The sequence below is a fragment of the Balearica regulorum genome, chromosome 8 (genome assembly GCF_011004875.1).
Source record: "Balearica regulorum gibbericeps isolate bBalReg1 chromosome 8, bBalReg1.pri, whole genome shotgun sequence".
NCBI lineage: Eukaryota > Metazoa > Chordata > Aves > Gruiformes > Gruidae > Balearica > Balearica regulorum.
Genome location: NC_046191.1, coordinates 29,327,265 through 29,351,000, shown reverse-complemented (window position 1 = coordinate 29,351,000; position 23,736 = coordinate 29,327,265). Strand labels below are relative to the sequence as shown.

At 56.1% G+C, this 23,736-nt stretch overlaps 2 protein-coding genes across 2 annotated transcripts in view; both read right to left on the bottom strand.

The window, feature by feature from the left end:
- Positions 1–23,736, bottom strand: part of KLHL20 (kelch like family member 20) — a 494,534-nt gene that overhangs the window by 40,875 nt on the left and 429,923 nt on the right. The gene's annotated exons all lie outside the window — the stretch shown is intronic.
- Positions 1,974–23,184, bottom strand: UCK2 (uridine-cytidine kinase 2). Its single transcript, XM_075760320.1, has 7 exons — positions 22,887–23,184; positions 12,330–12,489; positions 11,370–11,466; positions 10,378–10,520; positions 6,461–6,558; positions 4,381–4,429; positions 1,974–3,803 (listed from the first exon to the last, which is right to left on the bottom strand). Exons 1-7 carry the CDS (start codon positions 22,983–22,985, stop codon positions 3,664–3,666), a joined length of 786 nt encoding a protein of 261 aa, XP_075616435.1. The 5' UTR covers positions 22,986–23,184; the 3' UTR covers positions 1,974–3,663.

Sequence of the window (23,736 nt, the reverse complement as noted above, 5' to 3'; positions counted from 1 at the left end):
ATCAACAGCTTCATGTGTTGGGTTTGCGTGGCAAGGTTTTGGTAGTGGGTGGGGGCTACAGGGGTGGCTTCCGTGAGAAGTTGCTAGAAGCTTCCACTGTGTCTGACAGAGCCAATGCCAGCTGGCTCCAAGACGGACCTGCCACTGGCCAGGGCCAAGCCAATCAGCGCCTCTGTGATAACATATTTAAGAAGGAAAAAAAACAGTTGGGAGAAGCTTTTGCAGCCAGAGAGAGGAGTGAGAAGATGTAAGAAACGCTGCAGACACCAAGGTCAGTGCAGAAGGAGGAGCAGGAGGTGCTCCAGGCGCCGGAGCAGAGATTCCCCTGCAGCCCATGGTGAAGCAGGCTGTCCCCCTGCAGCCCATGGAGGGAGGATGAGGGAGTGTAGAGATTCCACCTGCAGCCCGTGGAGGACCCCACGCTGGAGCAGGTGGAGGCACCTGAAGGAGGCTGTGGCCCCGTGGGAAGCCCACGCTGGAGCAAGTCCCTGGCCAGACCGGTAGACCCATCGAGAGGGGAGCCCACGCCAGAGCAGGTTTGCTGGCAGGACTTGTGACCCCGTGGGGGACCCACGCTGGAGCAGTTTGCTCCTGAAGGTCTGCACCCCGTGGGAGAGACCCACGCTGAAGCAGTTCAGGAAGGACTGTAGCCTGTGGGAGAGACTCCATGCTGGAGCAGGGGAATGATGAGAGGAGTCCTCCCCCTGAGGACAAAGCAGCAGCAGAAACACCATGTGATGAACTGACCCTAACCCCCACTCCCCGTCCCCCTGTGCTGCTGAGGGGGGCGGAGGTTGAAGCTGGGAGTGAAGTTGAGCCCAGGAAGATCAGAGGGGTGGGGGGAGGCGTTTTAAGACTTGATGTTATTTTCTCATTGCTCTACTCTGTTTTGTTTAGTAATAAATTAGGTGAATCTCCTCTCTAAGTTCAGTCTGTTTTGCTCATGATGATAATTAGTGAGTGATCTCTCCCTGTCCTTATCTCCACCCAAGCCTTTTGTTATACTTCTCCTCCCCATCATGCCAGAGAAGGGGTGAGCAAGCAGCTGTGTGGTGCCCTGCTGCCAGCTGGGCCTAAACCATGACACTTCACTATGAGGATCTTATGGGAGACCATATCAAAAGCCTGGCAGAAGTCAAGGTGGACAATACGCACTGCTCTTCCCTCATCTACTGAACCAGCCATTTCATCATAGAGGGTTATCAGAATGTTTAAGCATGACTTCCCCTTCATGAATCCATGCTGGCAAATGCCACAAAGCGATTTACCCCTTTGCTAAAAGCAGTCTGCCCCTTGCCTGATACCCCACTAGTGCTAATGCCACCCTGCCTGTAAGGTCTTTTGAGGAAATTCACTTGATGGTCATCTTGCTGGGAAGGGCTGAACTTGTCCATCTCTCTGCTGTCCTGAGAGCACAGAGGGGTTTCACAAATGCACCCCAAGCCATGTGTGCACCAGGACTTGCTGAGAGCTGGCTGGCAAGCCAAAAGCCAGAGCCACTGCCTTCAGCACCTCCTTCACCAAAGCAGTCTGCCTGGAGCTTTGCTCCAGGTCTGGCTTTGACTTGCAGAACTAAGACAATGTTGGCCAAGTCAGCTTCCACACTGGGAGCACAGCCAGCAACACGCAGCACCAAACAGGAGCCACGAAATACCAGCATGCATTTATTCTGTCTTTATTTACAGGGGAAAGGAGGCCAGTATTTCATCTGGAGGGCTGTCTTGGCTGCTTAAGTTCTGAGAAGCTTCACCAGTGCTGCAGGGCTTCAGTCTCTCTTACTTATGGCTGTACCTAGAATTAGGCAGTGCCAGCCCTTGCTTATGGCAAAGCTGACATGCCTCAGGGAGTGTCTGCAGACAAGGAGGGGGATAAAGGGCTGCCATGTGCCCCCATCACAGACCAAGAGAGAACGAGTTTGCCATGGCAGCAGTCACTGAGGGAGGTGTTTCCTTTCTTGTTCTCTTTGTTAAAAAAAAAAAATCAAAGCGCTCTCAGCTCACACAGGGCTGGAGAGCGATGGAGCATTGAGTGTCTAAGGTCTTAAGCTTTTAACTATGCAGAGCAAAAACAGTGCTCTAAAAGACTGAAAATAATCAGAGGCAGCAAGGCTAAGGGTCCCTGCTCCAGGCTTCGTGGGATGCCTGTGAAAGTTTGTTATTGGTGGGGCAAGTCAGGCCCAGCAGCATGGGCCAAAGGATCTTTCCTGGCTACCATCCTACCACATCCCCTTCCCTGGCTCCCACCAAACCCCTGCCCCAGCCCAGCTGCCCCACCTTGCTCTCCAGGCATCCCCAAACCTACAGTACAGTCCCACCAGGCTCTGCTAGGACACGGCTGTTGCAGCACTACCAGGTATGGGGAGCCTAATTCTTACCCTCAGAAAGTGAAAGCACTTCCTGGGCAGCCCTGGGACAACACACTGCAGGGACACAGTGTCCCCCACCAGGACGCAACGAAAGGAACACAGGCCAGGCAAGAGCATGCTCTGAAAAAGGGGAGCAGAGGACTCCTGGGCATCCAGTTTCATGCTACTCAGCTGGGACCTGTGGATGTCCCATCTGGGGATGCTAGGCAGCCCAGGGACCGCTACACACTGCTGCCTCTGCTCAGACAGGCTGTTCAGTAGCTGCCTTTCCTCATCCATTGCCCTTTTTTTTCAGAAGAGGCTGGTTCTCCCTTAACCATATCTTACAGAACCAACATCCCTCATCCAAGAGCAAAACCGTTCCAAGTGAGCACTGATGGACATGCCTTCTCACCTTCTGGACTTAGGATTGAGCCCGGGGCTTGGCTAGGAGTCCCATCACACACGTGGCCACCGAGCTCCAGAGAAGCTGAAGGTATCCACGTACCATCCCCACCCAAGCCAGGCAGTGAGACTGCTAAAGACACAAGCTGCCATTTTTATAGGATCACATACTCAGCATCACCTACCAGGTCCTTACTGTGACAGCAGACCTTCCACCTGTGGTGGGAAGGGGTGTCAGACACAGAAAGGGATGCTGTTGCGGGCCTGAGACCTGGAGGTGCAGAGACAGTCAGGAGAGGTATTACACATCATTCTCCCAGCTCCCAGTGGCATTGTGCAGTGCCTGCCAGCTAAAACCAGGCTGCTCAGACCTCAGCAGCGACAGCAGGAGGAGGCAACCCCAGCCTAGTCGCAAAATCCACGCCACACTCAAGCTGCCACCTCCACCACAGCCCAGCCCTTCCCCGGGATGGACATCACTGCAATACCAAAGCGGTTGTCAAATGCTCTTCCTTCCTTACCGCTTTTGAGGTGAGGATCCCGACACCAACATCTCCCAGGACCCTCTTCCCAGCCCCCCTCCCAGCAACACCGAGCCTGGCAAATACCTTATGGCAAGTAATTTTACGTTATTCTGCGTTTACACAAAAATAGAGCAATTCTGTATTTATAGAGATTTATAGCCGGTTCCGTGCTGGAGGAGTTATTGAGCAAGGCCAGGAGCTGTGGGCGGTCCAGGCTCCCAAGCAGCCGGCTGCTTCTCATTCGGCATTTCCAACATACAAAATTAAAGGCATTCGTCTCCGTCTGGTTTCTTAAATAGATAAGGGGGAAATGAACAGACAGTATGTACAGAGGGGCAGCGGCAGGGCCCGAGCGCCCTCCGCCCCCAGCCTCACGCCTGCCGCCCGGGGTCAGTGAGGCCGGCTGCTGGACTCTGAGGGCTGCCGCTGGCGGGGAGGAGTGTAGCCATTCAGGTAGCCGTTGCTCTGGCGTTTGCTGAGTCCTCCGTTAAGAATGTCCTGGATGTGCTGCACTATCAGGTTTATGGCCACTGTGAGCAAAAGGGAGGGGGAGAAAGACACGGGGGAGAGAAAGATTGCATTAGGATCACTGCAAATAAACTAGAGCCAAGGCAGAGATGATGACCCTGCTTGTCTCCCCTGCTCTTGTCCTCTCCTATCGTGTGGTGGGGAGCTGCAAACCCTGCAGGGAGGACCTCCCTCACTGGGACTTCATCCCTCTGTCCCGGCAGAGCCCGGCACTCAAGCCAGTATGGTCAGGCTGATTCCAGCCCGGTGGAGACCCGGCTGTCCCAGCTGCACGTCTGGCCTTGGAGAAACACGTTTCCCTTTGTGTGGGATGAACCAGGAGTTTGCCTGGAGGCACTGCACATAGGCGGGCTCCCGGGCTTGATCAGAGGAGCACAAACTCCCAGTCACTAATGCTCCAGGCAGGAGCAAAGGGGAAAGGCTCATCTCAGCACGCATGTGGGAACAGCACTGTCTCGGGTGGCAGTGACCTGAGTCATCTCCGTGGCAGGTCCCGCTTCCAGTGACCTAACTCCACCACAACAGCAATGGCCCAAAGCCGGCTGCCAGGATGTAACAGCAGGGTCCGGGTCCACTCACCTTCATTATCTGCTCCTCTGGGAATGATCACGTCAGCATACTTCTTGGTCTGGGAGGAGAGAGAGCACTGTGTTACAGAGAACGTGGGGAGCCACCAGGCTGGGGAATTGTCCCTGCTTCCTGGGGCAGGTCCTAACCCTCCCCTTGCCAAACCCAAACCCACTGGGAGGTAGGTCGTTGCTGGTAATACAGTTTGGATGCTCTTATTTGACTTCTGCTCTATGTTGTGAGGGCTATGCTTTGTGCCTTGACTCCATTTTCATCAGTTCATACAGATTCCAGTAAGAGGCACCCTAACATAATCTGAAATTAAAAAGCCTCACGATCACAATACTCCAGCAGCTGATGCTTTTGGGAACAAATTCCTGCCCTGAATCCAGCCAGACTTGGTACAAGAGCAAGAGTTGGCATGCCAGGGCTGCGTGGACATGCAGGGCACAGACATCTGATCTGCTTGGGGTGTGGGGAGAATTTTCTGCCAGCATCGCTTGCAAAAAAGGTCTGATTTGGGACACCAGTCCTGACCTACTTTCACCTGCAGGTGCCAGTCTCAGTTTCTTCCCCTATTTGTGTCAGCTTTTACAGCTGATCAGCTTCCTGTCAGCCAAGCTCTACCATCAGTAAACCTGACATCTCCAGGTGCTTCCAGCCCTATCAAAAAATCACCAGGACATACTGGACCATTTCAGTGCTGGACCGCCTGGCCCAGAGCTGGTTTAGGAGTTGAGAAACAGCAACAGCGGGTGCTGAGCCTGCTCGACATCCGCACGCAATTGTTCTGCAGCTGAGCCCACCACCAGGTTGGAAGTGGGAGCAGACCACTGCAAAGCTGGCGGGTAGGGACAAAGCAGTTGTTTTCCACCCTCCTTGTTTCACATTTCATCCTCCTACAGACTCTTCAACAGAAGACACTGATGCAGCATCCACTGCTTTGCAAAGCTGTGGATTTACTTTGCTGGGAACTTGCAAGGAGGGGAGGCACCAAGCTGGACCTGCTTCTCAGAAAAAAATCTTTCTGGCATTACCCTAGAATTGGACCTTGGTTCCCAAAGCCACATGTGAGCGAGACAGGGAAAAGGGTGCTGCCCAGGAGCCCAGAAAAGATCTTGTAGCACAGAAAAAAAATCAGCCCCTCTATATGGGAAGGGGCAGAACTGGCCATGTAGACAGGCACTGAGATGCTTCTGCGGCCAAGGCCTGAGGCTGGACACAGAGATTCAATTCCTGCCTGTGCTGCTGGCCAGCAGTTCCCAGGTTGCAGGACTCAGTTGCTCCAGAATAAGAAGAAATTCATCACAGAACTACCCCATCTGCTTGGAAAGCCTTGGGAACCAACGTGTAGGCTTCTCTCCACAAAAGCGGCGGCCAGGAGAGGTGTGCGATGGCTAGTTCTGCAAACGTGCTATTTCGCCTGCAAGCTCTGCAGGACTGCAGCGGTCTCCCGCATGCAAAGTCCCTGTCTGCTAGGGAGCCTTGCCTCAGTTATCAGCTCCCTAAGTCTCTTCCTTTCTCCAGACAGACCTTGCAACCCTGGCCCTGAGCGAGGTCTGTCCGCTCTACAGTTTGGCCTCTCACCAGCCAGGAAACGCAACCTGCGAGGCCACATCCTGCAGTACGGAGCAAAGGAAGAAGCTCCCCTGCTCTTCCAAGCATCCAGGCAGCAAGAAGCCAGCAGCGCTCCAGGGTGACAAGCGCAGGCAGGACAGCCCAGAACGGGAGGCAGACACAGCGGACACTGCCTGGGGGCAGGAATCTCCCTGTCCCAGGCTAGATGCAGCCAAGGATCTTGCCTCCTGGGGTTGGCATCTGTCTGGTGTTGGTTTGTCAGAGCCTGTGCAGGGTTGGGTTTCTCTTGCCATGTCAGCCTTCCCACAGGGGAGGGCGATGTCACCAGGAAGGCAGTGACTGTATAAATAGTCCCCATCTCACCCCAGCCAGCACCGGCATCCCCGTTTTTGCTGGTGCCTGCAGGCAGGGAGCAAGGCAAGGCAGGCTAACCTCAGCTCTGGGGCACGACATGCTCCTGTCTGAGGAGCTGGGCAGGGTACGAGGCATTTCTGGTGTCACTCCCCTTACTTACTGGCAAACAGAACTCCTCGAAGGCAGGCTTGACGAAGGTGATGTACTGAGATAAGATCTGCTCGAGGTCCCTGCCTCGCTCACTGATGTCTCGTAGCACTGTGGGGAAGATGTAAGGCACAGTCAGGAGATGAGCACATGAATCGCTCCATCCCCCTCCCTTCAGTACAGCCTTTGCCAGCCACCTGGGTATTTTGCCCACGGTCTCTGTTCCTCAAAGCTGCTGCCCACACGTCTGAGCACACCCCAGCCCGGCTACATGATTTTAACCAGCTTCCAACCCCTCCCGGGAGCCAAGGGCTGGCTGACCTGACCAAGGGCTTTTCTTGGCCTCCCTCCCTTTTCAGCTCTGCAAGCACATCCCAGCTATAACCAGTGCTACCCCAGTCCTGACTGTTCCCAGCCTCAGCCCTTACATCCCTCCTGTCACTCTGCCCTGCCCTTGCCCTCAGGATGGAGCGTTCTCCCAGTTGTCCCAGTGCAGAAGTGCCCAAAGAATAGAAAAGCAGTGGAGTTCACCCACACGCACATTAAGGTGCAGTTTAACTCAAGTCTGCGGAGGTGAGGAGAATAAAAACCACCCACCTACCCACCCCCGCCAGGCTCCTTGTGCTGTCCCCAGCTGAGTGGGCTGCGAAGGCGAAGCAGGCTCCCACAACCAGAGGCTGAGGGGGTTCTTGGAGGAGATCAGCTCAGGAGGAAGCCAGGAGAACAAGCTGGCCTCCTGCTTGTTCTGCTGTTCGGGCCTTACACCCTGTTTGCACAAGGTATTTGGGTCATTGCCATCTCCGGTCTGAAGCCACTTCAGCGTGGACAAGTGCCCCAGTTCAGCAGGGATTCAAGCCACAGGTAAGAGCCAAAACAGCCCTGCAGCCGAGCAGACGGCTCTTGGCTCTCCCCAAGAGGCTGGCTGGCTTCTCCTCAGCGTGCTAACGCCTGGCACCGGGTTCAGAGCGAGCTTTCTCTCCACGTGCCAAGCAGAGCCGAGCCAGGGCACCGCCAGCCTGCGCGACCTGCCCGGCAGCCGTCACCCGCATGCTCGGCAGTGCTGTTCTCCTGGCACCGGTTTGGCACCGTCCCCGCGGCTCTGTTTGCCCTCGGCCGGCAGCTCCGCAGCGTGCCCTTTTCGCAGCCCCGCGCAGGCGGGATGATGGGGGGAAGAAAGGGTTGGCAGCAGGATGTGTGCCAGCTCCCTGCCTGCTCCGAGAACGGCTCAGCCAAGCTCAGGCTGCTCTAGCCAGCTCCTTGCCTTCTCCAGAGAGCGGGAGCAAGCCCCAGCTCAAACAATACAGAAAAACAGGCAAGGAAAATTAAAAAAAAAAAAAAAAAAAAGGCGAGACAGAGAGACTTTTGTTTCCCAGGTCCCACACCCTGTTTGTTGGCTGCGCTGGGACGGGGAAGGAGCACAGCGAGGGTGCATTTGCAGCACACCCGGTCTGGGATGGCGTGCAAGAGGCCTGCAAGCTGCACAGAGCGAGTGCCCAGGTTGCAGGGGCTGGTCCTGACAGGACAAAACTCTCCTGCCTGCTCCCAGGGCAACCGCCGCACACAAACACAAGTCGAGTACCCACTGTCTCATGGGTGACCCAAAGCAACGGGTCCCCAGAAATCCAGATTAAGACCATGCACCCCATCTTGAGGTATCACCCTCTAGTTGCACCTTCCTTGTCCCAAGGACAGATCACACCCGTCCAGAGCCAGCAGGCACCCATCACTCAGATCAGGCCTGAAATATGCACGCGACGCCTGACTTGATCTTTGTTGTATGGAAGCTGGCTGAGGACGGCGCAGCGAGGGACCTCGGCCAGAATCAGCTTTGCACGGATCAGGCTGTTTGAGGCACCTGACAGACCTTGCCCCTTGAGCTCTGGCAGCAGCTTTTTTCTTGGGAGAGGCGCTGAGATGAGGACAGTGCGAGTGGCAGGTACCGAACCCCAGCGCTATTGATAACTGACCCATCAGCTGCATTTCCAGGAACCTCATCTCCCGCTGCTGCCCAGCTGAGAAGCCCATCGCTGCAACTCTTCAAGACTTCTGGGAGAGGGAGATGACTCAGAGCCATGTTGCAATGCAAGATCCAGAGTTTTTCTACAAGCTGCCTCCAGCTACGTTTCAGGGACACTATTATACCTTCAGCACCTCGCACGCAGGCTCTCCTTTCCCAGCAATGCCAGGGGGACACACAGTAAACAGATTTGCTGCTGCAACAGTCCTACCAACTGCTGACGGCATGCTGGGAGACTGCCAAATGGTCAGTTCCCTATCAGGAGGCTGATGAGTTGCCCTAATTAGGGGACACCAGCACCTCAACTGGCCTTTGTAAGGCTTTAGCAATTGATAGTGGGTGGGAGAAATACCCCAAGACTGACCTGGGCCCATGTGGCTCAGGACCCCGTCCAACGGCTGCAGCACACCAGAGTTTAGCTCTGTATTGCGCTCGGCAGCTGGATGGTCTCGGTTCTTAGTCAATGGGATCTCAACCACTTGTCAAGCCCTGAGCTCACCGTTTTATGCCAAGCCCGAAGTGACTGAATCACACGCTCCAGAGTACGACTGGGATGCACACACGGCCATGTGGCACTGCGAAAGCACAAGGCAACGCCTTGCCTTCAGACAGCTGATACAGAGCACTGCCAAAAACGTGTGCTACCCTGTGGCTGGGTGCAAACCCAAGTTCCTGCACGGCACAGTCTGCTTAAGGGATAAGGCTCACATTGGGGGATCTTGCAAATGCGTATCTGTGACCTGCTAATACATCTCCCTGCAATGACTGGGCTGTCACCTCCCTGGGTGAGTCATGCAAGAACAGTGGGCAGGGTCAAGAAGGATGCGTAGAAAAAAGCTTTTAATCAGCGCTGATGACATCCCAGCAGCAGAGGAGGCTGCGTATCTGTCTGACAGCAGGAGGGCAGGCAAGACCAGTTCCGTCTCAGAGGGAACAGTCCCATGCGCACAAGCAGTCCCAGGCTGACGCACTGAGACACGCTCCTCTCGTCACAGCACAGAGGTCTGGATGGGACCTCTCCTCTAAGTCATCTTCTGCATCCCCAGACACCCTGTGGAGGGTGTCAGAGCCAGGCAGGGGTAGGAACTGTTCAGACAACTGAATTCTGCCCCAAGAGCCCCCAAATGCTTTCTTAGTCATCCAGGAGACTCAGGTGCTACATCGGTGCCCCTCTCCTAAAGGCTGCTTTGAAATGAACAGCATCTCAAGCCATGCAGACCCTGCAGAACTGGAGTCCCTCCTGTGTCAGCTGGCAACCCACAGCCGGACATGGAGAGTCCTAGAGAGAGAGATTCTGGTTTCTAGGGCTCTTTGTCCCCACAGCCATCACCCCAGTGCCAAGTACCACCAAGAGGCTCCACGCCGCACTGGCGGTGCTAGCCCAAACCAAGATGTAAAACCATACTCCCTATCTGCATCATCCACGACGGACACCCTCACACGCAAATGCCATCCTCGGAGCACACCCATACCCCAGGTGCTGAGCAGATCCATCAGGCACTGCCTTCCGATTGAGCTCCTTGCCCGTTGCACCCTTCCCTGCTGGTACCTGCTGACTGGCAGTACTGCCGTTCAGCTGATGGCACAGGGCTGGTACCACAGAGCCACGTGAGGACATGGCACGCTCAGTAGCCACACAGCTGCACACATCAAAGGAGAAATCCCAGACAAGGCAGCAAAAACCCCACCGAACCCCAAGAGACATGGAGCAAGGTGCTCCCCGCTGCCGTAAGCTGCCCTGTGTGACATTCCACACCGGGGAGGAAAAGCTCCGTGGTTTTTCGCCAGCAGCAGCACAGCTTTGTGCCAATTCCAGTTCTGCTCAGGGTACTGTCACCTGCCTCTGCGACAGCCACCCGCATCAGTTAAGTGACATTTCTGTCCCTGCTGCACAAGGCATGTCCGGACCTCACCTCTGCGGGACAGCCGGGTATCTGCGTCCGTGTCCACGAAGAGCTTCATGCGGAAGAGATCCCGCACCTCCTGGCTGTAAAAGGCCAGGATGCCTTCGAAGAGCACCACGTCGGCAGGGTACACTGTCACCGTCTCCTCTTTCCTACCAGAGGGAAGGAGAGTCAAAATATGCTGGTGGGGGGAAACAAGCCGGGGGGGGGGGGGAACAGCAGTGCTCCTAGGCACTGCTCCAACCCTGGGACATCACTGCTGCACCAGGGGAATGACTGAGGAGAGGGCAGACCTACCCCACCATGGTGAAGGGAATCCAAGGCATACGTACGCTTCCTAGAAGGACAAAGTGCAGAGCAGGAAGCAGACTAGCCCTTCTCCCCCCACCTTGGCCAGCTGTTGCTTGCAAGTGTTAGGTGCCAAGCCATAAAGCCCAGAAAGCCTGTGCGTGGGCCTTGACCCACGAGAACCTGCAAGGGCCAGCTCTGCTCCCCTGGGCACCAGGCAGCATTCCCCTGACACCACAGCGCTTTTGTGGGAAACGGAGCGGGGTCACACCATCCGCGACCAACACAGGCACGCAAAAACAAGCTAAACACATGCAAGGGAAGAGCTACAGGAGCAAGAACTGTCCTGCTCCTTTCACGGCAGTGCCGTACTGTTTGAGCCTGGAAAACTTGTTAAAGCTGCAAACACAGAGTTTGTGGGGAAAGAAAGTGTGGATGGGGGGAAAAAAGGGGGCCATAACCCCCCTCCACTGATGCCTGCGTGTTGCTGGATGCAACTGCACGGCTGCGCAGCTTTCCAGACCCTCAGACTGTGCCTGTATCTGCTCTGGATCCTCTAACCAAGGGGTTTGGAGTAGTAGTTAGCATTGAAACTTTTGGTTGGCACAAAGAGCGGGCACAAGCGGAGGGGCAGGCGGTTTGGGCCGGCAAGGCTGCATGCTGCGCCGCAGGGCGTTAGCAGAGGCACAGCAAGGCAGGGGCAGCTGTTAGACCTGGAGTGGGAGACAAAGTCATAGACAGGAATCTGGACCGTCTTCCCTTCTGTGATCTCTTTGAGCGTTTTCACGATCAGCTCGTTGTCAAAGGCATCTGAGGAAAGAGGAAATGTTACCCGAGGCAGCTTTGCAACCTCTCCCGCCCACCAGACGTTGAGCTTAGCCTAGCCAGAGCCACTGGCACCTCACAACGGGGACAGACGGACGCACGGACTCGGGAGGAAAGCCCTGCACATCCCCATGGGCGTAGCAAGGTCCAGAGCCCCTGGGGCTTCACTGCTTTACGCCAGCCTGCGATCTGGCCTGCAGAGATCAATACCACCCTTGTACGGTGGCCCTGACAGCTCGGGAAGGCATCTCCTCCGGGGCTCCAGCCCTCAGAGAGACTGGAACAGTGTTTCAGCCTCGAGTCGCTGGACAGACAGGCCTCTGTGTGCTCGGTGCTCGCTGCCTCCAGCCATTGTCCTCGTGGGGACGAAGGGACAGCGACTCTGGAATTTCTCCACCAAGCCCGGAGATGGTTCAAAGAGCCCCTGTTGTAGCAACAGGGCACGGCCCCCTCGGCGGAGGGGTTTGCAGAGCAGCGACATGGAGCTGCTGGCTCCAGGGGGATGTGCCAGGCCAGATCTCCCTGGTACCGACCCAGCTGCACCAGAAAGGCTTTCAAACTGGGGGACATCCTAAGGAGCTTGAGGGTTCATAACCTGCCCTTTCTCACCCCAAACACTCCACCCCAGAGGCAGTTTCTTTCCCAAGGGAGACAGAGGTCATACTGCAGGGGACACAGATGGCCCCCAGCCACCCTGCCAGGGATGCACCCGGCTCCAGAAGAGCTTAACTGAGCCACTCAACTCCTGCTCCATGCAGACACAGAGTCCCAGTGTCCATGCAGGGCTCTTTGCTGGTGGAGCAGGGGGTCCCGCTCCAGCCCTCGCCCCAGTGCTGTTCTCCATTCACCTGGGTGGTCAAAATTGAACTGGCCTTTGAGCGCTTTGGATTTCTGCTCTGAGGTGAGGACCCGGTAGAAGCTGTCTTGACTCACGATCACCACTTGCTTCTGGCGGTAGTCCACCTCATTCTGGCCCAGCAGCTGGACAATCTTGGAGCATACTGAGGACTGTGAAAGGAACAGCAAAGGAGCAAGTCAGCAGCACGTGGTGTCTGAGCCGCACAGGGAGGATGTCCCCAGCTAATAGCCGCTCCTGGGCACATGGGGCACTGCTTGCTGGACCTCCAGCCGAGAGTTTGTGGTCCCCTCAAAGGCACAACCCAAAGCCACTGAGGCAAAAGTGCTCTGGGGCATCACCATGGGGTCCTTCAGCGTGAACGCAGCACCAAGCTTGCTCCCTGCCTCCCTCTCCTCCATCCCTATGGCCTGCCCACAGCTCCTATGCTGGGCACAAACCAGTTGGCTGCTGCCTGCGTTCAGCTGCACCCCCAGGGTCCCCACGGCCAGCTCCAGCCTGCCCAGCAGCTCCCCAGGGAGCAGAGCTGTGTGTGGCACCAGGGCTGAGCCTCCTCCCCGGGGAGGCAGCCTCAGTGCCTCGGCTCCCCCAGCCCTGCCCCAGCCCAGAAATTCCAGCACTGCATGGGCAGGGAGGGAGAGAGTCCTCAGAGTGGGAGAACCAGGTTGTTTTCATACCCTAAATAAAGCCCAGGATGAAAAGACACCAGGAGGATAGCTCAGGGACTTTATCAGGGATTTCTGCCGCAGCTGCCAGGGCTGGGAGGAGTAGCCGCGAGCATATCCTGGTGCCTCTTGGCACAGCGAGGCTAAGGGCACTGCGGAGCCAGCGGCTGAAGAGCCACGTGGCTCTGACTGCCAGTGCGAGGTCCCCACGAGCTAACAGAGGGTCCGGCACCTCACGCATCGCGTGGAAGGGGCTAGGTACCAGCGGTCGGCATCGACCGCAGCAGGCACCAGCTGCGCGGCTGAGGGTCACACCGGACCCCGTCATCACGACACGAATCAGAGCACAGCCTGGGGGACAAATCCCAAAGCCTGCTTCAGTTCCTTCTCCTTAGTCATAGGAGTCCTTGGCCGCTGCGCAACACAATGGTGTTAACTGCATCACTAACTGGCAGCCGGCACGCCTGCCCTGGCCAGCGAGAGCCAAGGTCAGGCCGGCGGCTGAGTGCTCTGTTGTCTGCGGGAGCCCTGCGCGTCAGCCCCGCTCCTGCCCCGCGGCATCCACGTGCTCCTGGTGCCAAACTGAGCTGCTTCACCTCCTACGAATCACGTTTACTGCAGATGCCCAGTTGAGCTGCTCCTGGCCTCGGTTACCACAAGTACTCTCCGCTGAGTGCTCTGCTTTGCAAAAAGAGGTTTGCTTGCCCCAGCCTGTGGTCTTTCCACGCTTCCACCTCCCCACTGGCTCAACCATATGGTCCATACCTGGCTGGCAACCTCCAGATGCAGAGCTGAAAACAGCAGTGGTGAGAAGGAACAGGGAGGAGAAGGCATGCCTGGCAGAGGAGGTCACCCAGCAGGCAGAGGGCAAGGCTGTTTGCCTGAGAAGCTGGAAGATTTGACGGCATTCCCGTCCCCAGAGACCGTCTCTTCCCCTCCAGGCCAGGCTGACCTGACTTGGCTGTGACCGCTGCGCTGTGAGTCAGCCCCAGCCCGGCTGGAGAGCCTCCGCACACAGCACTGCTGCAGAGCGAACCGGCTCGGGCTGCCCGACAGCAGTCCTTGCAGCCCTGGGCACAAGTTTGGGTTTATGGGTCAGGGATGGGGTCTCCCTGAGCATCCCACCTTCTTCTCCTGCCTCTCACGGCCGGCGAGCTGTGCTTCCCGAGCCACGTCAGCAGCCCTGCCCTGCAGCAAGCTGCTACCACCCAGAACAAAGCACTGCAAGTCAGTGCCAGTCGCTCGCCCTTCGGCACGCGCAGACACAAAGCCAGAGCCCATTCTCCACTTCCTCTGTTTTTTCCCCCCACTCCCTACATCCTCCTCCAGCCTGCGTCAGCCCTATTGCTTATCCAGCTGTATCCCATAGGTTTCGCAAAAACAGGGTGTGCACAGTGCCTCTCCTCCCTGCTCTCTCTCCCCTGGACGCTGCCGCCTTTCCGTGCTGCCCGTGCAGCGAGGAGACGCAGCGTGGCAGGGTTCAGCCTTGGCTACAGCTGTTGAGGACACCAAACTTCCCAGGCCCTTTGCAACTGGGAATAAAGCGCCTTCCAGCACAGCCACCCCAGCCTGTAGATCAGCAGGCTCCAGACGGATCTGCACCAGAAACTGCTTTCCCCAGCCTGGGGGGAAGGAGCGGGGCTCCTTTACTTTGGATCAGAGAAAGCAGCACACGAGTTGCACTCACACTCTCCCCTTGGCCCTCACCATGCAAATGGGGGGAAAAAAAAAAAAAACAAACATTTCAGGGCATCAGACAGTTCTGGCCAGTCTTTCTTCTGCCTTATGCATGTTAATCCCCAGTCTACTGATCCTGGAAAGTGGGGGAAAGAGTCCCCATCAGCTCTTAAAATCACCCTCTTGTTCCACACCCCACAACCGGAGACACATGATGGTGAGAAAAAGCCGAGGAGAAAGCAGCCCTTATCAGCTGGAGACAGGAACACAAGCCCTGGCTCACACGTCCGTCCTCCCACCGGGGCCCAGGATGAGGATCAGAATGTATTCTGGCTGCATTTACCATCCAGTGTTCTAGGGTGGCAAGTGCCCCTCGCAAAAGCATCCAGGCAGATGCTACAGACCCTTCCCTTTTCTCTGGTGGGTTTTGGAGAGCTGTCAGAAGCGGTGAGGAAGATGATCACAAGGACATCCTGCTCTCAGGACTGAGCTCAGGTTCAGCGTACCGTGTTGCACAGGCGGGCAGGGATGTCGCCTCTGGGAAGAGGCACATGTGTCACCCTGGTCCCGCAGAAAACGGAGGGTGTGGGTCAGGCCACTGCTCACACATGATACCTGCATAACCGCAGCGGGACACAGGGACAGCAGAGCACACGGCAGGTCCCTCCAACCCATTTGCTTGCTTTAGTGGGACAGCAAACCTCGGCGAGGACTTCTGCAGCTTTCTTTTTGGGGCTAGTAAGAAATAACGCCCACCTCAGGTCTAAGTAAAGAAAGTTTTTCCTTTCTTCGCATCATTTGCAGATGTTGGAAACAAGAATGGTTCATGAGGGGCATTCCCTGATGCCAGTCTGAATACCTCCTACAGCCGGACAGGCAGTTTTTTCCCCTTGGTCAATAAATACCCTGTGTTAAGGAGGAAGAAAAACCAGAAACAGAGAGGTTACAAATTCCCCTATGCAGCAGGAACAGAAACTCCTACTGTCAGGAAGCGCCCCTTCAAATGACTGACTCATGTCCCCTGCTCAAACCCCCTGCTCCCAAACCAGCACTGCACGCGTACGCGTGACTGATGTTAATCAGAAGTGTGAAAAATCTACTAATAACTGGAAATTATAGCAGTTAAGGCTCTGGGGAGGCCTGCAGATGCTCAGAAAGACATCTTGGCCAAGACCAGATCACGCCTGCGAAATTCTACACTGGGATGCAACCGGCCTGGATGCACGGTGCCCCAGGGGATGCATGGTGCTGACACACGTGCTCAGCACCCACTCGAAGGGACAACCTGGGCTCCCATTCCTTCCTTTGCCAGTTCCTAACTGCCTGGGTCCTACCAGCAACCGCTTCTCCCAGGGGTGAAGATGACAATTGTTTCTTCTCTGAGAATCCCAGGACTGCAGAGGCAAACAGAGGATGACTTGAGGAAGATGACGTGATGCTATAGATGAATCCCAATACAGAAACTCTGGGATTTGAGCCTCATCCCTAGCTCAGCCCTGTGTGACACATCTCATCCGCAGGAAGACGCGAGGCAGGACAAGGCTCCTCGCCTCTGCTCAGCCCCTTCCCCAGATCCACATTGCCTGCACACACCTTGCCACGACCCAAAGCAACCGCAGATGGTGATTCAGCCGCAGCACACTTGCGGCAACAGGATGCTTTCTCAAGCAAAAGCCTTCCCCTCCTCCAGAACTTGTTTAAATATAGACAGGACGCAGCAGCCTCCGAGCCTCCATGGTTGCCAAGCAGACCTCTCCCATGCTAGCCACATGAAACCGATGCAGGACTTTCCAAGCATGCAGGCAGGGAGCCCCGGCCTCTCTGCCATCGTTCACGACTTTCCGCACGCTGCGGCGAGGGGAACTCGGCTCTGGGTTCGAGCAAACTGGCTGCGACCCACCGAGCACAAGCTTTGCGCTTGAGCTGCTCCCTGGAAAAGCTGTGCAAACCAACCCACACCACACGCAGACGGTTCAGAGGGACGTATCTGCACACCACAGCGCAAGAAGGGAGCTCAGAGAGATGTTATTCCCGCACGCGAGTGGCTGCAGCTCCCCTCGCAGGATTCCTCCTCTGAACCAAGCACACAAATAACCAGTGTTTAAAGGAAGAAGTACAGCTTTATTCTGCTGGGAGGGGAAGAGGCAGAGGGCACCTGGGGAAGAACTCCAGCATATTTTCCCAAAAGGAGAGAGGTGGCACACAGGGGAAGGAACTCAACAGACGGGTGTTTGGAGCCCTATCCCTGACATTTATTTGAAAGATATTAATTACATTACATATTTAATTCATATTCACTCATGGCCTATAGCCAGCTGCTCAGATATTCTTCAGGAGTTGACTAATTCCCCAATATTATTATGCAGATTATCCCACAATCCCTCTTGGGTAGCTCTGATCAGCCAGTGAATTATGACTTCAGATGAGTATTAGAGAGAAAGCTGATGGACAGTGCTACAGTTAACGCCCTTGTGAAGGAACCAGGCAGGACACAGCTGATGCTTTCAGCCCCAGGTCTGCTGCGGCAGCCCCTGGCTGGTAAGCCCTGTCCTGGGCTAGGAGGAATCCATAAGCCTTGTGCACGTGGATATGGTAAAACCCACTCACTTGGAGAAGTCCATCCATCCCCAGGGAGCTGGCACTGCAGAGGCATGGCTACACCGAGCTGCTCTCCAGGCTCCCATCCTCCCAAGGACTCTAGACTAGACACCTAGCAAAAGTGACATGCCAGATAAAGTGATTCCAGCTCTGAAGAAATAGTGAAGCTGTTGGTCCCCTGGGGAGCAGGTAAAGGGGGAAGGTCTGTGCCAGAAGCAAGACCTACCAGGAGAGGCACACGCTGGGCTCCAGCGTGGAAGGAAGAGGCACAGACTCCTGCCACTGCTGCAGGCTGCTCGCCCTGAGCCAAGATGCTGCTCGCCATGAGAACAGTCCTCCCCAGCAGAGCAACACCCTTGGCCCACAACAAATGCTACAGCCAGGAATGAGGACAGGCTGCAGCAGTCCATCCCACCTCCCACCAAGGAGAGAAGTCCAGAGGTTATATCTACAGACACCACTGCCACAACCCCCTACCTGTAGGATCTGGATGTGAACAGGCTTGACAGAGGCTGTCAATAGCTTTGCATCCACAGGAGCCTGGCCAGGGTGTCCTCATCACATGCTTGTGGATAAAAGTCTCCAGTTTTAGGATCTGGCAGGATTTTCCCTAGGATCACATCAGGGACCACTGGGATTACTTGTTGCATTTCTCTGATGTCGCCTGCAGCGTGGTTCCCTTTCCAAGCATCACTGAGGACTTACTCAATTAGGTCCTTGAAATCAGGAGCTGTAGCAATGCTGTCCTCCTCTCCAGCAGCACACTAGTTGTGGATTTTGGTCCCCTCTTGTAAGGTTATATTAATTATAGAGTATTAAGTGCCTGGTGGGCTGGAGTGACACACAGAACAGATACCAAATTGGGAAGTGTCCCAGAGCATCTATTAAATGTCTGCCTGTGACTGCAGAGAGCTAGTTCATGACCCACGCAATCCTTTCCAGTCCTAACGGAGCACATCCGTATGGCAGCACTGGGACTGGAAACTTGCTATTCTTGTACCAAAAGCTTGGGTCTCCACCCAGAGCTTTCCCAGGCAGGTTCGCCATTCCTGCCTTTCCCTTTGTGAGCCGCAGGCCAACCAGTCTGGGACTGGGATAGCCAGGTTTCTGTTCACTTGCTCTGGGACACTGCGCATGTGATCAGCAGTCCTGGGCTGAAGCATAAACAGGCACATGCAAATACCGAATATCTGAACGCAGATTACGTGTGTGAAGGAAAACAAACCCCCTAGCACAATCCCAATCATTTTAGACACAGGATATTTTTCTCGAGTCCCTGCTGCAAGCTCCCTAGCCTGGAGCTGGCTGAGCCCACGGAATTACGGCAAGCAATCTCCATAACGAACTCACACATATTCAATCAGTAACTGGAAAGGGCTGACCCATCAAAACATCCTGTGTATCCATCTGATCAGGGGCTGGCCCAGAATTAACGTTCTACTAGAAAGCTTGACGAGTCTCTAGCATGCATTGACACCAGCGTTTAACAAGTCAGACCTTGTGGTTCAGGGCTCCTGCCAGCCACAGAATGTCACCAGGAAATGGTGCTGAACCCACACAGGACTGCTGCAATCCCTGTTAGTCCCCTCCCAGGTCACTGCCGGATCTCCCCTGGGCTTCTTTGCCCGGCATCCAGGTGGTGACCCGGTGGCAGTGACCCCCATGTTGCTGTGGTGGACCTCTGCCCTTGCTAGCGTAGGGGTCTGAGGTCTGTCACGCAAGAAGCCCCACGTGGAGAGGGAACTGCCTCATGGGGAGATGTGCTGCAGCTGGAACCACTGCTTCCCTGAGGACACGCACGCTGGCTGTCCCACCCTGGCTGGGTGACACCAGCCTTCTGGCTAGCTCGCTCGCTCTCCTAGGCGGCCAGCTCAGGCTCAGACAGCGGGTTTGGTGTTCAAAGCGGAGGTGCCTAACGGATGAACAGTGAAGAGTACACCTGGCTGAACACACGCTGCAATTCTGGTGCTCTGCAGTCTGCGAACTCTCAGGCTGTGTGTTCAAAACAGACATTCCCAAATTTATGTGCTAACTAAAGATTCAAACAGTGCAGCTACCAGATGACCATGGTGACACCCATGTTCAGGACCGGGAAAGCCCAAGGAAAGCATTCAGCCCTTTGTAAATCTGTTTTTAATTCCAACCTCCTGTTGGAAGGTAGCAATCAGCACCTCACTTTGTGGCACGTGGGGACAAGCAATTAATGCTTCAGCTCGAGTTCAAAAAGCTCTCCCCACCCCTGCAACCACCCCAGCACCAGATGCTTCTGCTGCTGCTGGGAGCGAGCCGCTCCAGCACCGCCGGCAGAGCTGCAGAGTTTCCAGGAGCTAAGCTGAAGTAAGGACAAGTGAAGAGCTTAAGGAGGTATCTCAACACCTTCCAGCTCATCCCAGTAGTCAGTTTGCTGAACTTTCCTCCAGCCCGCAGCCTGGCTGCCTGCCTTGCATGCTGCAGTCTTTGGTAGTCAGGAATCTCTTGTGGGAGGAAGGGAAGAAGCTGTTAGCACAAAGACCATGGGTATAAGAAGGAAACAAGAACTTTAGCAGAACACTTGAAAGCACATAGGATGAAAGAAAATGCAACAACTAGTCTTGGGAATCCCTCTGAGGAAATGAGGCGGTTGCAGTCCTCTCTGGCTTTGGCACAGGAGGGGGGTCGTAATGCCATGTTATTTCCTCCACATCAGGAGACTGTAGCAAGCTTTGCCTGGGCTGCACACTGCTTGGATTTTGGGGGACAGTGGGAGAAATGCTGCCTCCCAAGAAGTGTTTGTGAAGAGCCTGTCCCAGCTGAGCCGACACAAAACAACCACCACGCAGCTGACACTGCCCTTGTAGTGGCTGCAGCATCACAGCCTGCCCAGGACCTCTGCGGCTCCCTGGTTTTGCTCCCAACACAGTCGAGGTTTCTTTTAAGACCCAAACACAGGAGGATGCTCAGATTTCTACCTCCTATTTGAGTACCGAAAGTTACTCAAGCCTCTTTTGCTCACTAGGGAACAGCAGTCAGCCTTTGAATTTGAGTTCTCATCAATCTGCCTTTAAGAAATTCCAGCCAAACACTCCCCCCAGCTCTTCGGGGAAGGCTGTCCGCTTCGGATGCCAGCTTCCCGAGGGCACCACGCGACACAACAAGTTGTGGCAAGCTACAAACAGGATCCCTTCCTTCCACAGCCTGACTGTGCTGGTACATCAAGAGCGGTGAGGGGACTGCGGAGCCTTTCTGCCCGTCTTAGACTCAACAAAAACAGCAGTGGGAGGAGCTGGGGGGGGCCTTGGAAAGCAAATGCCCTCGGTTATCTTCGAGCTGGTATGCTGCCAAAGGGGCATGTTATGACAACAACACTCAATTGGTGTGAGGGCGAGTGGGATGGATTTGCCGCTTTCCCAGTGGGAAAGGTGCCTGCTTTGCTTTCCCTATAGAAACATTTTGTTTTCACCCAGAGCCAGCGCACCGGCACAGCAGTCCCTGGGCTGGATTTTAGCTGCAGGCCAGCCCTTAGCTGAGCAAACCACACCAGCCCCACCGCTGCTTCCCCGGAACGTTCTGCGGCGCTCGGCATCGCCCGGCGCAGGGCGCTGTCACTAGCCAGGTGGAGGACAGCCCCACTGCACCCCTGCCTTGCAGCTACATCAGATGTGAATTTGCGCATCTGTGTGCACAAACCCCAGGTCCTTTTTTCCTGTTGCTTCTCCTTGAGCAAGTTTTTTGGGGTTTTTTGCCAGCATATTTCTTGCAGCCTTTTCCCACAAACTGTGTACTCATCTGCTGGATTCCCTTCACGGGCAGCACTGCACAGAAGTTTTTAGGAGCCAGCAATCACTGGAGGGGGGGGGGAAAAATCAAAGCTGAGAGACAGGAAAAGCCAGTTAGTACATCTCCCTTGCTAGAAAGGACCATTTCCCTATTTTTTTTTTCTAAGGCAGCCTGCTGCTACCAAGCATTTTCACTTTGAAGTTGAGAACAACTGTGGCGTATTGTACTGTAATCACTGCTTTTACCTTGTGGGCCAGAGACACAGTGTTCAGAGACATAACAGTTCAGCAGCGCCAGACACAATGTTATTGGGACAGCTACAGAGAGGCAGACCCACGCATCAGAGAGCAGACAAACCCAGGGCGTTTGAGTCACCAGGAGCCGTACTGCAGGAACAATCCAGCTTTGGTTCCCAGTGGAGGAGATTGCATCCTCTCTCGCTATCCCTCCCCTGTTATATCTGGATTTTTCCCCCTTGCAGTAGCAACAGCGGTCCAAGAATCAATGGGGAACTTAGAGACACATTCTTAAAAACCCTGTCATTATGGGCTGAGGTACAGCAGTTGGGTTGTGCCATCTTTCAAGAGAAAGAGCCCCCCCCCCAAATACAAGTCAACACAGAGATACAAGGCTCCGTCTTCCTCCTCCTCTGACAGCCCACGTTCAGTTTTCTTAGCAAGCAGTATTTCAGAGGTATCGCTACTTCCAAATCTATTCATGCTCTCTGAAATACCTCTTAAAAATGCTGGTAGAATGTCTGTGCTACCCTCCATAGGAGGGCCGGTTAGCTGTGGATCTGGTTTTACTGCTCTTAAATAAAAAAAAAAAAATTCATATTAGTATAGAAAGCAACCTACCTCACATTAAATAAAGAAAACCCCACTATATGAAATATTTAAAAAAAAAAAAAAGCCGTGACGCTGCCGGAGCTGCCCTGCGCTGCAGTTTGGGTGTAGCAGCCCTCCAGAGAAAACCCGCATTGAGCCCGGCCCGGAGCGGCTCTCCCCGGCGCGGCTGCCCCCAGCCCCCCGCCCCGCTCCTACCTGCCGCTGCCAAGGACCATCCCCTCCCGGGCGCAGCGAGGAGGTCGTTCTGCCGCTGTGAGTCAGCATTTACTGCAGAATTTCACTCCTGCTACCCCAAAGTTGGCTAGAAAAGAACAGCCCCGTGCACGACCGACACCATAAAATAATAATAATAATAAAAAAAAATATATAATTGCATCGCACCCCACGCACCCTGCGGGTCTGCCCCGGGGCGAGCAGCCCTTTGGGACACTACAAACGAGGGGAAGCGCTCATTAAAGCCGCGGGCGGGAGGATTTTGCAGGGGGATGCCGCCTCCATCCCGGCCGGGCCGGGGCCGCCCACGCCCCGCGCAGCCCCCGGCCGTTCCCGTTGCCCTCCGGCATTCCCCCCCACCCCCCAGGAGCGGCGGAGGGGAGCAGGGTCCCGGCCCGGGGAGGGGGGGGTAAAGCCTGCTCCCACCCCACGCCCCCCCTCCACGTGTCCCCGGAGCTCCCGGCCGCCAAGCTCCCGCAGCCGCCGCTCGGGGAGAGGCCGCGGCAGCCCCGCTCCCTCCGCCGGCTCGTCCTTCCCCGGGCCGCAGCGTGTTCCGCCGGGGCGGCGAGCGAACGAGCCCGAGCCCGCCCGCCCCCGTCCCGTCCCGGCGGAGCCCCCTCCGGGGCAGCGCACGTGGCGAGGCGGCCGCTCGGACCCGCCGCGCTGCCATGTGGCCGCCGCGCCCGGCGGGGGGAGGCTGCGCCGCGGAGGAAAGGCGCGGAGCTCCCCCCCCACTCCACTCCACAGCCCACTCGCGGGGCTCCCCCGGCCCCTCGCCGTAAGCCCCCGCACCTTGCCGCTGGCCGTGCCGCCGCTGACCCCGATGAGGAAAGGCTCGCCGCCGCTGGGCTGCCCGTGCTCCTCCAGCCTCTGCTCGCTGTCCCCCGCCATCCTCCTCTGCTAGCAGCAATAGTAGTAGTGCTGCCGCCTCGCCTCCTCCGCCTTCGCTCTCCGTGCGGGGCTGGATTTATCTGATGAGTCAAGGGCCTTCCTCCCCGCCTGGTTCACATCCCCGGCGCTGCGGCTCCCTGCCAGGTGCCTGCCGCAGCTGCACATGCTCCGGCCGGGCTGCGCGGCGCGACGCGGCACGGCACGGCACGGCACGGCACGGCACGGCGGCCACATGGGCTCGCACCTCGCCGCCGCCCTCCCCCGCCACCCGCCTGGGGACAAAGGCGATGTGGCCGCCCGATGCGCCGGTCCTCGCTCCCTCTCGCCGCCGGCTTGGTTTGTCGCTCTGCCCGATGAGTCTCGCTGCCCGCTCGCCATCAGCCTCCAGCAAACGCTGGCACCGCACCAGGGGGGTCCCCAGCAGGAGCGGGCCAGGGCTGCCCCCCCCCCCCATTGCATGTCCTCCACCCCGGCTTCTCCCACCCCACCGGGCCCTGGTCCTGCAAACACTTTGGAAGGCTTATTAACGACGCAACACCAAGAATAAAAATTATGCTTATGTCTTTGGCAAACAGGATCTGCCTGGGAGGAGGCGTGAGCACTCTGGAGGCCAGGATTCAAAGTCAAAACGCTCTTGACAAAATGGAAAAAGGGTCGGCAAAATGTAGGGTGTCCGTCCATGCGGGCGAGTGCAAAGTACTGTACTTAGGTACGAGTAATCATCCGTGAAAATGCAAGATGGGAACCTGCT

Coding starts and splice junctions, on each gene's coding strand:
- UCK2 (XM_075760320.1), bottom strand. CDS start 22,985: ATGGCGGGGGACAGCGAGCAGAGGCTGGAGGAGCACGGGCAGCCCAGC. Junction 11,467..12,329: donor GTTCAATTTTGACCACCCAG/GTGAATGGAGAA, acceptor CTCTTTCCTCAG/ATGCCTTTGACAACGAGCTG. Junction 10,521..11,369: donor GACTTTGTCTCCCACTCCAG/GTCTAACAGCTG, acceptor TCCCTCTGGTAG/GAAAGAGGAGACGGTGACAG.